A 15,088-nucleotide genomic window follows, 5' to 3' on the forward strand; every position below is an offset into this window, starting at 1 on the left:
AACTAGGTTTTGCATGTGTGTGTCCACTACTCTAGTAAAGCGTTTGTCTACAACCATGACATAGATCACTGTTTACTGTTCTACAGTATAAAGCCTTTTGCATCTTGATCCTGGCCATTTTATTTTCGTAGCAACAGAATTTCTTTCTATCCTATCCTGTCCTCCTATGATATAACCTCTTTGGCAATATTATGCACTGAACTTGAGAAGGTAGTAGTCATGAGCATGGCCACTCCATGTCAGTGTAAGAATACTCCTGGCCTAGTGACATGTTGTCATACATGACCCTGGAAGGATTAGTTATTTTTTCACGCCATCTTTACCATGACACCAGGTCAGTGGTCACATGGTGAGCACAGATTTTTGTCATACCCCCAAAATATCTCCCAGCTGAGCTCAGTCTTACAGACACAACTTACATCACCACGGCAAACTAAAAGCCATGACGACAGAAGCAAGTCCATCAAGCCACTAAGCAATACAAACTAAAAACCTAAAACTTGATTGGCCATTGCAAATGGCACAGTTCCACATAAAGCCTTACACATGTTTAGTTGTTCAGCAATTTCTCTTATTTTTCATTACCAAAACACAAATGATAACTGTGTATCTACACATCTACACACTGCATATATTGATAAATAGTATTACAATATCTAATGAAAGATAAGTAAGCTTGATTAGACTTCACTTGACCATGGAATACTTAAACACTGCTTCTTTTTATACAGGTGGATAGATGATCTGACATTGGAATCCCAGTGAATTCACACTTCTTTATGTCAAACTGTGTGTTTATGTATGTTCAGCTATATGACACCGGTGAGAGTGAGAGTGCCTAAGGCTGAATCACGGCTGTGGCGATGTCATTATCAACCTCACAAACACTCGTGTCATACTGCTTTAATACAACAGTTCTACACCCAACTAGTTGAGTTTGAAGACACCTGGTTGTGTTTTCTTTAATTCACTTCATTAGTATGAATAATGAGTTTTCTCAAGATGCCTCAACTCTGCAGTCAAATTTACTGTAGATAGTTGGGGGGCACTTTGTGCACAATGATTTGCACACACAACTTTGCATTTCACATTGCCCAGCCAGATCCCATTTGATTCCTTTCCTCACTTGGAAACACAAATGGAACCTTTTTGGAATTGTTGTCATTCTGCTCCCGTGTGTTGAATGAATGGAATGCTGATGTCATACAATTTATTAAATGTGCATGTTAAAGTGGAGTGATTACTGGAAGTAACTTTTTTTTTTGCAGACACTTTTTTTTTCGGATATACTGAATTGAATCTCTCTTGTACAGTCAGAAATGAATGACTTGTACAAAATTAAACATTTTTATTGTGTGTTTTTGTGTTTGTTTTTAATACTTTTTGCTAAAACTACAGGACAAAAGCAATAGAACACTTCGGAAATGCCCATGTTCAGTACCACAGCACTCCCTCTCTTGAGATTAGGCTTAATTATGCCACAACCAGGGCCGATTATTATTTCAACTGGCTGGTAGGTATTTTTTTGTGTGGTGATCAGTTAAAACAATTCTAGTGATGTTTAAAAAAATAATGTATGTCAAAAAAAAAAAACATTCAAACTAAAGAACATTTAGACACAGGCAAAAAGACAGATGTATTCAGTTTTTCAGTGTGAACACTGCAAACATTCAGGGAATCTTTGCCATGTCCTTTTGTTGTGCTAAGGTGGGCCAGACAGGGTCAAGTGTCATTTCGTATAATAAGGTGGCAATGCAAAAGAGGTGCAGAAGAACCCCTCTGACCTACTCCTGCTAGACATCACCACTCAACACTCAAGGTCCCCTCCATACATATTCAACTGCCTCTTCCTGAGGCTCCTCCATCCAAAGACTAACAGAGGAGAACTCCTTTTGGCATCAGCAGAGTAGAGGGTGCTGAGGGAACTTGCCACAGAAGCATATGTTGCTCTAGCTCCAAAGGATTTATTACCTTGCAGAACTTAGAGGCAGCACTCAAATATCAGGGTGGCAAGAGAGCTGCTTGCGAGGAGTTGATATTGTGAGCACTGAGGACTGTGAACAGGTAGGTTGTTCTTACCTCCTCTCTGGGCGAACAGTACACAAAAGTAGAGAAAAAAAATGGAGTATACATCTTTAAAATGCCAGCATTCGGTCCAGTAGTCGAAGGAACCGTAAGAACCGTGTGTATTCATTGTGACGGAGCTGGACTGTACGAGAAGGGAGTACAGTGTTGTCTGTAGTGTGCTAAAGGCTGCTAACGTAAATGCATGAGGATGTAAAGTCATTAATATATTTTTTTGTCTCTCCTTACCAAGAATTTCTGTGGCGTTATTACTTTTGGCATCGTAACAAGTGTGGTCAGTTTAAGTTGCCCTTTCAGAGCACAATGAAAACACTGAGTTATAAAACGTTATGATGTAGTTTGTGTAGTGGCCCATAATGGTTTTTATGTGTTCTAATCTAATTTTAGCTTTCCATCATTAAGTACCCTATAAAGTTGTTCTGGCCATGCATGGTATATACTCTATGACAGGATTCTATTACAGTTGTGCACTGCGAGTTTGGCGTCCATGCATAAAATCATTTAGTTGGACATGCAGGTCTACAGTATTAGTTTCAGGGATTGGAATCTGCGGAGCTGGATGGTTGCTTGTGGTCAGGTGGTGTGAAGTCATTGCAGTGAGGTTGCAGGGTGATAGCTAACTATAGATGAGGGTGTGAGATCAAAATGTGCCCTGAGATTCCTGTATGGGTGGGGACACAACCATAAAGAGGAAACAGAGCTCTAACTGTATATATTTTTCTAACTGTATATGTTTTTTTTAGAAAGAAATGGCTGCTCAAGGGTATCGCATTTTCTTTGAAGTACAACTGAACGAATTACAAAATAACTTTGCGCAGCAAAATTACTTTTGGGTTTTTAGCATGTTTTAGCACTTATTTCTTTCAGATTCGAAAGTTATCAAAGAACTTACTAAACAATTTCACTATTTGTCCTTACTCCTAAACAGAAGTATAGCTGCTACAATGTTAATGTATTAAATAATGCAACTATTTTATTGCCAGCATGAAACATGACCTGCTGAACTGTTTCAGCGTTCTATAATCTATCTGTTTGTCCGGGTATGAGGCCCATTACATCATTTGCCAACTAAAGTTGAAAGCTTAGCAGTCATTTAACACCCAGGGGTATTTGTCGTCAATGACTGTTTTGCCTGAGTTATACCTCAGTCTGGATGAGACACTTTGCATCCTGGTGAGTGTACCGAACGTGTTAAGCATCGGCTGAGTTGATATACGAGAAGTCTTGAGAAGTTGGCCATGGATGCCGCCTCAGCTGTGAAGGAATCTTGGTGGACTGTAATCCTTCAAGTAGCACGTTCTAAGCGTGTCCCGACAGAAAGTGTGTACTTGACTGCGGCTTTTGGTAAAATGGATTGCACTCGACTGGGTGCCCCTAAGAACGGCGTCAATGTTGCATAAATTAAGCACTGACAGGCTATCTGATTCATATGGCAGCCATCTCTCCACCTAGAACAAATGGCTATGCTAGTGTGCTATGCTAACTGAACACCAGAGGTAACTGCCAGCATTTCAGGATTGGCAATAAAGGAATCTTAGAAACAATTAGTCACTTGGTTGCATTAAAATGCAAACACCATTACTTGTTTCAATTTACAACCTTACATTAAACTAGAAATTATGTTTAACAGTGCTAATTAAACTGTTATATGCAAAAGAGGACATAGGAAATGTTTTGGAGAGACTCTCTGCCAATAAATTGTGTAAATATATTGCACAGAGGGCAGTATGCATCTTTAATCACATATATTTAACTTTTTCAGTTAAGAAAACCCTATTCAGTGAGAGCAAAATATGGCAATAACATCAAATATTGTGGTAACTCATATATTCTGTTCTGTGCTCAACAAGGTCTCATTTAATAGGTGAATTACTCATCCAAGCTGCTAGTGCTGATTCTTGTAGGGCCCTTGTTTTGAAGTGGAATTTTGCTCAAGAGCAATGAGTGCATTCCAATCAGTAATACCTATAACATCTGATTACAGATTCAACAAGTTTCCTGTTCTAAATTAAATGATTACTTTCCATACAATTAGACTGAAATTGTCATGGTCTTTGGTATTATTTGCCCTCAATGGTGCCTTCCAGGCAGTGCTGCCTTCCAGGCACTACTCCCCTCAGTTTAGGGGTAGGATGAGGGTTGAGGGGGTTAGGGTTAGGAATAGGGTAAAGGTAGTGCCTTTTAGGCTGTGCTGCCTGGAAGGTGCCGTTGGGGGCAAAAAACACCATTGACCAAATTGTCATCGTCCTCATCGCCATCCTCATCGTCAATGACCAGATTCCCTGAACTACAAGGGAAATTCTATGCAAATACATGCATTCAAAGTGCTCTCCCACCCCTCTCCTATGAAACCATCTCCACAACAAAACTCCGGCCATTTTCTCGAATAGGCTATTGTCAGTATTGAAAAACAGAGATCTGTATGATCTGTATGAAAAGAGTTCTCCTTTAAGCCTCTATCAGACTCTGACAGATGTCTCTGTGCTGTGAGATGGACATCTAAGCACAGTTAGCAGGTGGGAATACCTAGTTTACAACTTTTACAACTATTCCGCCACTATAAGTAACATATTAAAACAGTAATATTATATTACATGGCTATACACTTTCTATTTTGATATGTACTCTATCACCTTAGGTTAAGGCCAAGTAAAAAATACTTTGGCAAGTAAGGAATTACCAAGAATACATGACCTATCCAATGGCAAAGTGGTAATTGATTAATGATTCTCAATGTAGACCTTTTTGGGCACACACACACACACACACACAGACACAGAGAGAGAGAGAGAGTTAAGTTTGTGTTAATAGTCAACAAACTGTATGTTCCATAAAATAAAGCATTACTAGTTATTCATGGTCGGTTATATTCTCTTACAGATATATTGTTTGCGTCTCGCTTCTTTAATCAGTATCGATGTGACAAGGCTCAGTTCAATGAAGTGAAAAATATTATGGCAACCCCACAACTTAGAACCCAGCTTCGTTACCTCACTCTATGCTATAGCATGAGTATTAAGTATTTTGACACCCATCCCTTTTAATGCTTAATTAAGAGATGGGCACAAGGCCATGTGCTCGTGCAGGCTTCGCACACAACATTCTAATCGGAGCACTGATATGCCTATCATTACAATACATCAGAATGTCTCTGCATTCAATGTTCACAAACAACACCGTCATACAATGACAGCCGAACTCATCACATGTGATATATGAGGCCACAGGGGGGTTGTACTTTTTGTCCAACATGTCAAGCTGCTAGACTGTGCTCTTGCTCAGTATGTAGTGTCAAACTCACAAGCTACTCCTATCACCCGTTGCGGCTGCTGCCCTGCATACTGCTGATTTGTAATTAGGTTATGGAACTTGTCTCCAGTTTCTCACTGCGCAGAAAAAAAAAAAAGAAGCTTCCTTTAAAAGCAGCCGCCTCTCTTATGAGAGAAACATGTGAAGGCAGAAGGTGTGTGGAGCAGAGCTGTGTGTCCCTGTCCAAAACCATTGACAGCTAATGTGTTGATCACAACATCAGGGGGGCCGATGTCAATCACGCTGCAGAGACACACAGGACTTTTTTTTTTCTCCTTTCCAAACTCTTAGGGTCGTGAGTGAAGGGTTTCATGTGACCATGACCATTTCTCCACCCCCCCCCCCCCCCCCCCACCACCACCATACTCCCGCGGACATCTCCAATGTCAATCTGTTTGGCTCCTTACTGTTGTGGGAGCACAGCTTGTTTCCAAGCACCAGCCAAGACCGTAGAAAATACAAGGGGGGAGCCACTCAGGGCAAGCGTGCTGATTTAATGTGGACAATGGCTAAAATGAGGCCCATCAAAATAGCTGCAGGACACTATTTACAGTACAAAGAGAGGACAATTAGAGGTCCTTGATAACATGTACCTCACTACACTTTCTGATTTCTTAAACTGATTTCCTGATTCACTTTCTTCTTTTGCTGGCAAATACATGTTTATTTGTTGTAACTGGGACATTTCATGTACAATCAAAACAATAACAACCAATGAAGATACACATTAAATATACAATGCTAATTAATTCCCCTACTGAATGTAATCCCTGAACAAAATTGCAAGCTATACTCACATCTGAATTTACACATACAAGCTCATACAGTCTACCTTGCATATTTGTAGTTCTGAAGTTATGTATTGTACACATATCAGAGCAATGCCTTGTGCACACGCACATGGTAATATCATCATATGCAAGATATTCTCTAAATATTTTTCCAGGCAGAATGTTGAAGTGCTCTCTGATCTACACACAGGTAAATACATTGCCATGGACCTCCAACCAGTTAAGGCGTGCCGACAACATTTGCAACCTGATCAGTGAAATTACATTATATTATATTTAGCAGACCTTTTTTTTTCATCCAAAGTGACTAGCATATGTCAACTATATTACAAGGGATTACATTGTCATTACATTGTTCCCAGAGCAACTTGGGGTTCAGTGCCTTGCTCAAGGGCACAATGGCGGAAGCCGGGAATTGAACCGACGACTTTCAGACTACTGCACGTTAGCCCAGCTCCTTAACCACTACACTACCACCGCCCCGAAAACCACCACCGAAATGTATGGATAGTCCAAAATAATGTCAATCAGAATGATCAAAACTACTACAGTGTGCAGTGACAGAGTGAGCTGTGAATTGTTATGTTATTGTTAATTGTTAATAAAGCAAGTCAGAGAGTGGTTTTTACTTACAGTATATTCCAACACATTTAAGTCATATCCACTGAAACCCCCCCGATTTCATGTTCAAATCTCTTTAAAATAATGTACCTCTATAGGAAGCAAAATAAAACAGAAACAAACCAAATTGTCGTTTCTCACAATACTGTCCATTATTCAACACAACACATACGGATATAGCAACAGCAGCAAAGCTGTGCAGAATGGTATGTATACCATAGGGTAGGTATTCAACATGTCATTAAAATTATTATTTTTTAAAATATAGGCAGCAACAAATTTGCTCACAGGTAACAAAGCACTCACCTCGGAGTTACATCATATGGCGCATCATAGCTACTACAAACTCCAGGTTGCAGATAAGGTACAAAATAACCCCACCTCTTTTACCTATACCCAATGAACAGTCTGCTAACTGAATAAAAACATTATGAGGTCAGACTTTACCGTAAAATTTACTAACTAGTCTTTTATGGGGCATGTGATACCAGCCACAGAGAGTGGATTACATAGCCCACAGACGTGCTTCCACTCGACCATTATGGTCATATGAGTTCCTGTATTTACAATCTGTTTAAAATTAACCCCCCAGGGTAAAGGTCTGTGCACAATATTTCATGATCTCTCAGTAGTCAAGTGTATGTGCCAACATTGAAAGGATGACTAGGACTATGAGAACCGTTTGTTTTTTTGATTGATGGATGGATGGATACATGGATGGATGGATGAATGGATGACTAAGAGAGTGGGAATATGTGGCGTCAAAATTTATTGCCCTGTGTATGCTGGGAAGGCACTGTTTTATTATAGCATGACGACAGTTGAGGAAAAAAATGCCAGTGGCATTCATAGCACTGAAAAGTACATTTCAAGCATTATGTCTTCTACAGACAACTGTCTGAGTATTACAACAATGACTATTAGTACATATATGAAAGGATGTGCTGAAATATTCAGAATCTAAACCAAATGCTTACAACTTTTAAGTTACCTTAATGAACCTCATACAAGCAATTACATTTATGACAACCAAATTGCACAAAATGAACAATATGTAAGGGATAATGTATAGAACACCGGCCATTATTGGAAAATAAGTACCGACAGGGCGAACAGGTCTGGTTTTGCCCTGAAGGTACTTATTTTCCGATAATGACATTCTATTATTGCGCTTATTATACGGCTACTTGCCAATAGAAGAAAAGGGAGACAAAAGTTTATATAAAAACTCAATAAATAACGATTTATTGCAGTTTCATACTTGCGGAGTGAACCCGTTGCCATTGGCAGCAGTCATTACACTTTACAGGAGCGGTCATTATACAAAAATAACTGACCTCAGAACGTTGGGGAGGCCCATTCAAAGTGAATGGGAGCTCCCTCAGCATTCCAGAGAGCCGTATAATAACTCAAAAATAATTTCAAATGACCTGCTAAACATCTAATTTATGGACACCAATCTGCTACGATAGCAACATACAATCAAATACACATCTTGTTATTGCCATGGCATTACAAACCATTGCTATATTCATAAACTAATAGCACAGACATATTAAGGAGGTCAACTACAAACTCAAATGCACAATAACAACAAAAGCTATGCATACTACACTTTAAAGGAACCCGGCAACATTGTGGGGAATTAGCTCCATTCGCTGTCTCCCTCAGAGTATCATAAGATGATACATATCCTGCTCGTCTCTGAGCATGCAGTAATTTTGTACTTTGGTATAGAAATGACTTTTTTTTATGTCTGTTTATAGTCAGGTGAATTATTCTACAAATGATTCAGAATATCTAAATATCAAAGACGATACTGATCCTTGTGTTTGTTTCACCTCAATATCTCATCTCCACCTCATCGCCTCACTGAAAACCACTGCAACTGCAACAGTGATAACAGTTTAAACTTGGTACATCTCATTCACTCAGATGTGCAAATAAATGCATTATCATCAAGGGGTTCTAGGTTTACCTGCAATTGAAAGTTGCCAGTTGGAGGAGCTGTGGTGCAAGCAACATCCCCTACTACTGTACATATGGGCTCAGTGCTCACAAGGACATTTCTCAATCAAACAGTATCTCTCCCACTCATTTCCTGTATATTCTCCACTGTCCTAAAAACCGTCAGTTGAGGGCTTGAAGAAGTGGAAAATAAATCTTGAAAAAAGGGAAGAATTGTAGCAAGTCATCATATTGCGATCTCTATATTGAGTGTAGCCCTGTGTGTCTCCTATTTTTCTTGTTGCAAGACAATGCTTTTCAACACAATAGTAACTTCTAATAGCTCTAGTAGTTGTAAGACTGGTAGAGATTGTCTGACAATGCACTCACATTTATGCTTTGCTGTTTATGCTCTCTCCACACAGATCCCTCTGTAGCTGTAAAGCTCTAAGCTAAAGCCAAGATGAAGTTACCAAAGTCGAAAGTGACGGATAGCTCTGCCGAGGGGCAGAAAGGTAAGAAAAAAACAGGAAATCAAACAATGAAATTAAACAAATCTCTATCATCAGGTATACAAATGTATGGAAGAAAGAAATAATGAGCTATTTTCATCATATGTCAGATGAGCCAATTATTATCTATCAAACATCACTCCTAATGATGCTTGATAGATGATAATTCCATCACTCCACATCACTTCTAATTGCATATGCTACATTGAAAAGATTATGGACGGTCTCCGTTATCAAGGACTCCTGAATGACAGTAGGACACACTCTGACCAGCAAAGCATTGGATCATGCCACATCATAATCCATGTGAAGATTTGCCCCAGTTGTTGTGATGGAGTCAAATAATACACCATCACCTCCAACACTGAGACTGAGAAGTGAACCTCTTGATACAACACAAACCACCATCAACATCTGAGGAATTCATTGGAGTGAGCTACAGTATGTTTTTCTTCCTCTTCTTCTTCTTGCTTCTAATTACAGTTAAACATTTTACTTGACTGGGTGATAAATCCATCCCATGCTCATGTTAGATACATGCCTATTACTTTGGTGGTAGGCCTGACCAATTATGCAGGTACAAAGTAGACAATACTTTAATCGGCAAATAAGTAAGAAATAAACCTAAGCCATAATTAAGTAGGCAAGGCATTTTACTTAATCTTACCTGCAACTATTGCTTACTGTTTTTTTTTTTCACCCTTGACTCACACCCGTTTACTGCTCTGGATTTCTCAAAATCGGGCCCACACTTTTGGAACCACGGACTTAACTTTTTCAGAGAAGCTTTACACCAATTATGTAAGGGATAATGTATAGAGCGCCGGTCATTATCGGAAAATAATTCCCGACAGGACGGACAGAACCCCGACGCGCAGCGGAGGGGTTTTGCTTCGTACTGAAGGGAATTATTTTCAGATAATGACCGGCGTTCTATACATTATCGCGCTTATTATATGGCTACTTGCCAAAACGAGAAAATCAACTTATCTCAATGTGTCTTTAGCAATGACTTGGCTACCGTTTTGTGGCTTCCGCAACAACTAGCGGAGTGAACCCGTTGCCATTGGCAGCGGTCATTATACCTTCGTAGCGGTCAATATGCAGATATAACGGACCGGTAGAACGTTGAGAGGCCCATTCAAAGTGAATGGGAGCTCCCTCAACATTCTAGAGAGCCATATAATAATTGCATATACAGTATCTTTGCATCGCTTAAGTATCTCAAAAGCAGCTAATATTATGATATCATATACTGCATATGAATATGATATCAGTGATATTTCTACTGATGTCGGAGGAAAATATTGGACAAGGATCAAACAAGGATGAGCATGACAATGGTTGGATTTCTCTAGGGAATGGGAAATCAGAGAAAATTCTTCAACATTAAACACATTCAAAATGTGAACAATGAAAATATGGATTGTTCCATTGGAAGTCCCAAGGGAACAAAATGCTGCACCGTTCTGAAAATGCTATGAACATATACATCTGAGAATGGAAGCTACGGATGATCGGTATAAAAGCACTAGAAGCTGATGATTCATCAGATCTATTCATGGACTCCAATATCCAGAGCTCTAACTGTGATGGTTACAAACTAACCATCAACTGCATACAGAGAAGAGGACGAGAAGAAATCAGAGGTTCACACTTATATATCTCAAAAAGATGTGCAATGCATTTCATGCTAATTTCCAGCAACTTTGCATCCCGCATTTATAAAGAAGTCCTAAGGGATAATTTGTCACCGTCACTGTTTAGAGTCTTCTACAAAGGAAAGCCCATTTCTTGACTGTTTTGTTGATCCTCTTCCATTTGTCTTTGTCTGTGTGTCGACAATCTCTTGTCAATATTCCCAAGTCACATGTTTGACAATCTTTTGTGCTGTTTCCCTCCACCATATTGTCCCTTTATGTTAAAACACCGAGAAGGTGCTGGTGCTGAAGGAGGGGCCACCAAGAAGCCAGGTACTGTATGCCTCAAAGGATCATAGTCTGAACATTTTAGCAATTCTTCAATACAAATGTTCAGACTGTTTTCTTTGACTGCACATATTCACTGAATATGCATATGACCGTGTATATGATTACGCAATGCTTTTAGTTGTCTCATGACTCATATCCATTGATGTTTTTAAACAGACTCATGTCTAGATGCTAACACAGCTATTAAAACACAACAATATACTAGCCTGATTACCATCGACTTTCAAAGGCTCTGCGAGACTTTAGTCTGACCAACAGCCTGTGCTAACACGGTTTCTTGCCAGCGCTGGTTGACCCGCCTCCTTTAAGTGCCTCGATTTGCTACTGGTAGATGTCAGAAAGCGGATTGCCGAGTTTAAACCAATAACAACACTCTTTCCTCTGCCTTGAACACGCCTCTACCCAGAGCCGTTGGAGCTGCTCAAAGTTAATTGGTTCTCGACCAAAGGGGGCAGTTCCGCAGATTTCGGGAACTCAGAAATCCTTCTCAATGAGCAGTTGACCAGACCAGCAGCAAAGCCTGAAGGCGTTGCGTCACTGGGAGGGCGTGCCAGGCTAACAATATACATAAACAATTATAAGGTCACTGCAGTTACTACATGGCTTGGAGGAAAACTTGATTGCGATTGGAAAATTGAGAGGTGCTGTAAGGAGGTCTAATATTTGACAGACAACACTGTGCATCAGACCCTTACAATTCTCAAATCAAAGTCTTAACAGTCCCACCAGGATCTCGAGAGGGTTTGCTGTTATTATTGCGGCCAAAAGAGACTGAATTTGCTCTCTGAATCATTGTGATTATTATTATTGGGGAATTACTGACTTGGGTAACAATCCAAATCATCCAAATTTTTAAATCATATAATTTCTTGCATTTTTGTGGAATTATTAAGGTAATACAAGACAATTACAAGCCTGGAAAATCCTTCAATTTTACTGGATTTCCAAATTCACAAGCCTACATCTTGGAGAGACTTTCTAAAGACACAGGTAGCAAGAATAATTGTGACTTTATTCAACGTTTTGTTAAGGAAAGCAGCCATTTACTAACAAAGTGAACATTCTTACTGGGACTCTCATGAACAAGACTAAATGTTAAGATATGCCATCACTGTCCTTATTCTCTCAACACCCCTACAATCTCACAAGGGGCAAAGGTTGATGTGATATTGCACCTTTTCTAATGGCCTGGTCAGATTATACAATTTCAGCCCGATTTTGGCCCGATTTTGTCGTGACCGACAAGTTTACAGCCTCATATCCGATTTCAAATGGTCGGGCACGACATCGAACGCGGAGTGAATCTTACAATGTGACATGCTTCACGACTTGCGATTTGTCGTTCACGACGTTCTAAAACAGCCCGACAAAAAGTCTGGCTTGACTTTCGACCAAGACGCGGAGAGGTTTTCATGGTTCTAAAATCGTATAATGTGACATGGTAGATCGTAGACGACCATCGTGAGCGACAAAAAAATCGTAGTCTGACCAGGCCATTATACACACCATTTTTAATAGGTGACAAGGACATTAAAAGATCTTAGAGCAGAGTAGTCTAGTCTGTTTAGATTCTGTATAGTAGTTTCACTAGTGAGCTGGATGACATGTTAGAGGCAAGCCAATAATAACTGATCATTTAAATCTAGACTTACAGGTTGCATTAAGTCTATCTACTGTACTCCTCTCCCCGAGCATCTGGATAATGGAAAAAAAGAAAATGAAAATCCATGATTGTATCACTAATAAACTCATTGCTTGTTTTAGGAAAAGCCATCAATCAGACAACAACAATACCTGTAATGCAGTGGCTTAGTTTACTGTGTTGCAGACTCAAGAACTTATAGGTTCTTCCTCTAAAATTCTGTATCCTGTACTTAATCAATCACATCTAAGACTTGAATCACAAATTCCCAATAATGAGAAGAAACAGGAGGATTTTTATCAAATTACTACACTTTATGCCACATACTCTATGCCACTGTTTAGACTACAAATTCTGCCTATTTTTTTGTGTGCTATGCTTTTTAATACATAAATAAACATGTCCCAGAATTTATGTCCAGACAAGTAGCTTGTGCATATATCCAGTGTCCAGATGCTTGAGAGTAGTTGATCTAATCATCATCATCATTATTAAATCATTAAAATCTTTTAAAAGCCTAATTCATTTAAACAACATGTCACTCTACATTACTGTAACGGGGTAACTGCTTGATTACACTGTTCTAAAACATGTTCCTGACTAATTGCATTACCTTTCTTTTCAGGCATCAAATTTAGGTCTAAGGTGCCTGGGGTCATGATCACACAATATGCTGAAACTCTCCCGGAAGGAAAAACAACTCCAGACTTCACTCGCAAACCAATTGCATTGACAATTCAAGAGGGTAAGGCTTATGCTAAATTATTTTTTCCTTATTGATGGCAAATATTTGCACTTCCAAAAACTCACTGGAAGATTTCACAACACAACTTTCTGCCTTTAAGCACCATTCCACTTCCAAAAATGAAATGCAAAGTTAGCACACTGGAAGTCATGCAAAGTTATTGCACTGTAATGCGTGGTGGACACCGCATGTCTCACATGTTTTAAAGACACTACTGTACATTGACAACAAGCCTGACTTTTGGCAACAAGGCATTTCTAAAAAAGAGCTGGAAGTAAATAAAACATCTGAGCTCCATGCCAGACTGCACCCATATTCATTAGACCACCACTGAAACAGGTGGGATGGCCAGAATGAAACTCCGTGACCTTGGTCACATGTCAGTCAGTGACTCAGGTTTATGTTATGGGAAATATTAGGAGCACGCGGCAAGAGTCATGGGTGGGAGTAACTAAATGTAGGCGTATATAATACTGGAAATGATTTACTGGATTTGCTGCTTCTTCTCTAGGTGCTTGTCCAAGGCACGTGACAAGCATCAAGCGAGCAATGTGGCAGGAAAGAAACCAAATAGCTCCTATTGCATATCGCTCTCCTAGTCTCGGCCCAAATGAGGTGTGCAATATACTGTACAGTACGTGGTGATGATATACAGATTACACAGATGGCATATCAAAATGTTGTGCCAAAATATAAATTAGCATTGTTTTCATTTGGATATAAAGAAAAGAATGTGGGTCATATTATACCCTGAAGGAATGTGGGTTCCTTCAGGGTATAATAAATCCATATACCATTTGTATAATAACATATGTGAATTCAGAAGCTAAGAGAATATAAGCAACAAAATAAGCATATTTCTAGACTCCACCTTACCAATAACTCCCACTACATTAACACCTCATTGTTGACAGCTGACAGCATTTAACTCCTCTTTAACATCTGAAAGCTAAATGTCAGGCTTGGGAATTGTTTACTCCATATTTTTTTTTACTGTGGAATTACTTGTGTAATATGAATAACTGTGCTAACCATGATGTTTCAAAATGCAGGGAAGCTTGCCATATTTAAAGCCAAAGTGATTGGAGAGCCACAGCCTGAAGTCCAGTGGAAAAGAGCCAATGGGGAAATGGACGACCCGAAAAAGTTCCAATGCAAATACGATGCCAATTCAAATGAACACACCTTAGAGGTACATCACTAGCTTTATCATGAATATGTAGAACAGGATGCAGACACATGGTCGTCTCTCTCTCTCTCTCTCTCTTTCTTTCTTTCTTTCTTTCTTTCTTTCTTTCTTTCTTTCTTTCTCTCTCTCTCTCTCTCTCTCTCACACACACTCACACACACACATACACACACACACACACACACACACAACACGGTGGGTGACGTCATGGCAAGGAATCTAGCCCTACTGCATAACACAATTAGTATCGTCATAT

The 15,088-nt window shown here is 39.5% G+C and overlaps 1 protein-coding gene across 5 annotated transcripts in view; it reads left to right on the forward strand.

Moving 5' to 3' along the window:
- The first annotated feature begins 1,908 nt into the window (after positions 1–1,908).
- Positions 1,909–15,088, forward strand: part of igfn1.1 (immunoglobulin like and fibronectin type III domain containing 1, tandem duplicate 1) — a 34,598-nt gene continuing 21,418 nt past the window's right edge. For 2 of the 5 annotated variants that reach the window (XM_062546375.1, XM_062546378.1), the window contains exons 1-5: positions 1,909–2,064; positions 9,179–9,268; positions 11,200–11,238; positions 13,524–13,643; positions 14,696–14,835. In XM_062546375.1, the coding sequence (XP_062402359.1) occupies positions 9,217–9,268; positions 11,200–11,238; positions 13,524–13,643; positions 14,696–14,835 (351 nt within the window). In that variant the 5' untranslated portion in view covers positions 1,909–2,064; positions 9,179–9,216. The remainder of the gene's footprint in view (positions 2,065–9,178; positions 9,269–11,199; positions 11,239–13,523; positions 13,644–14,695; positions 14,836–15,088) is intronic. The other 3 variants (XM_062546376.1, XM_062546379.1, XM_062546377.1) reach the window with 3 other exon arrangements.

The sequence above is a fragment of the Sardina pilchardus genome, chromosome 9, assembly GCF_963854185.1.
Source record: "Sardina pilchardus chromosome 9, fSarPil1.1, whole genome shotgun sequence".
NCBI classification, from domain to species: domain Eukaryota; kingdom Metazoa; phylum Chordata; class Actinopteri; order Clupeiformes; family Clupeidae; genus Sardina; species Sardina pilchardus.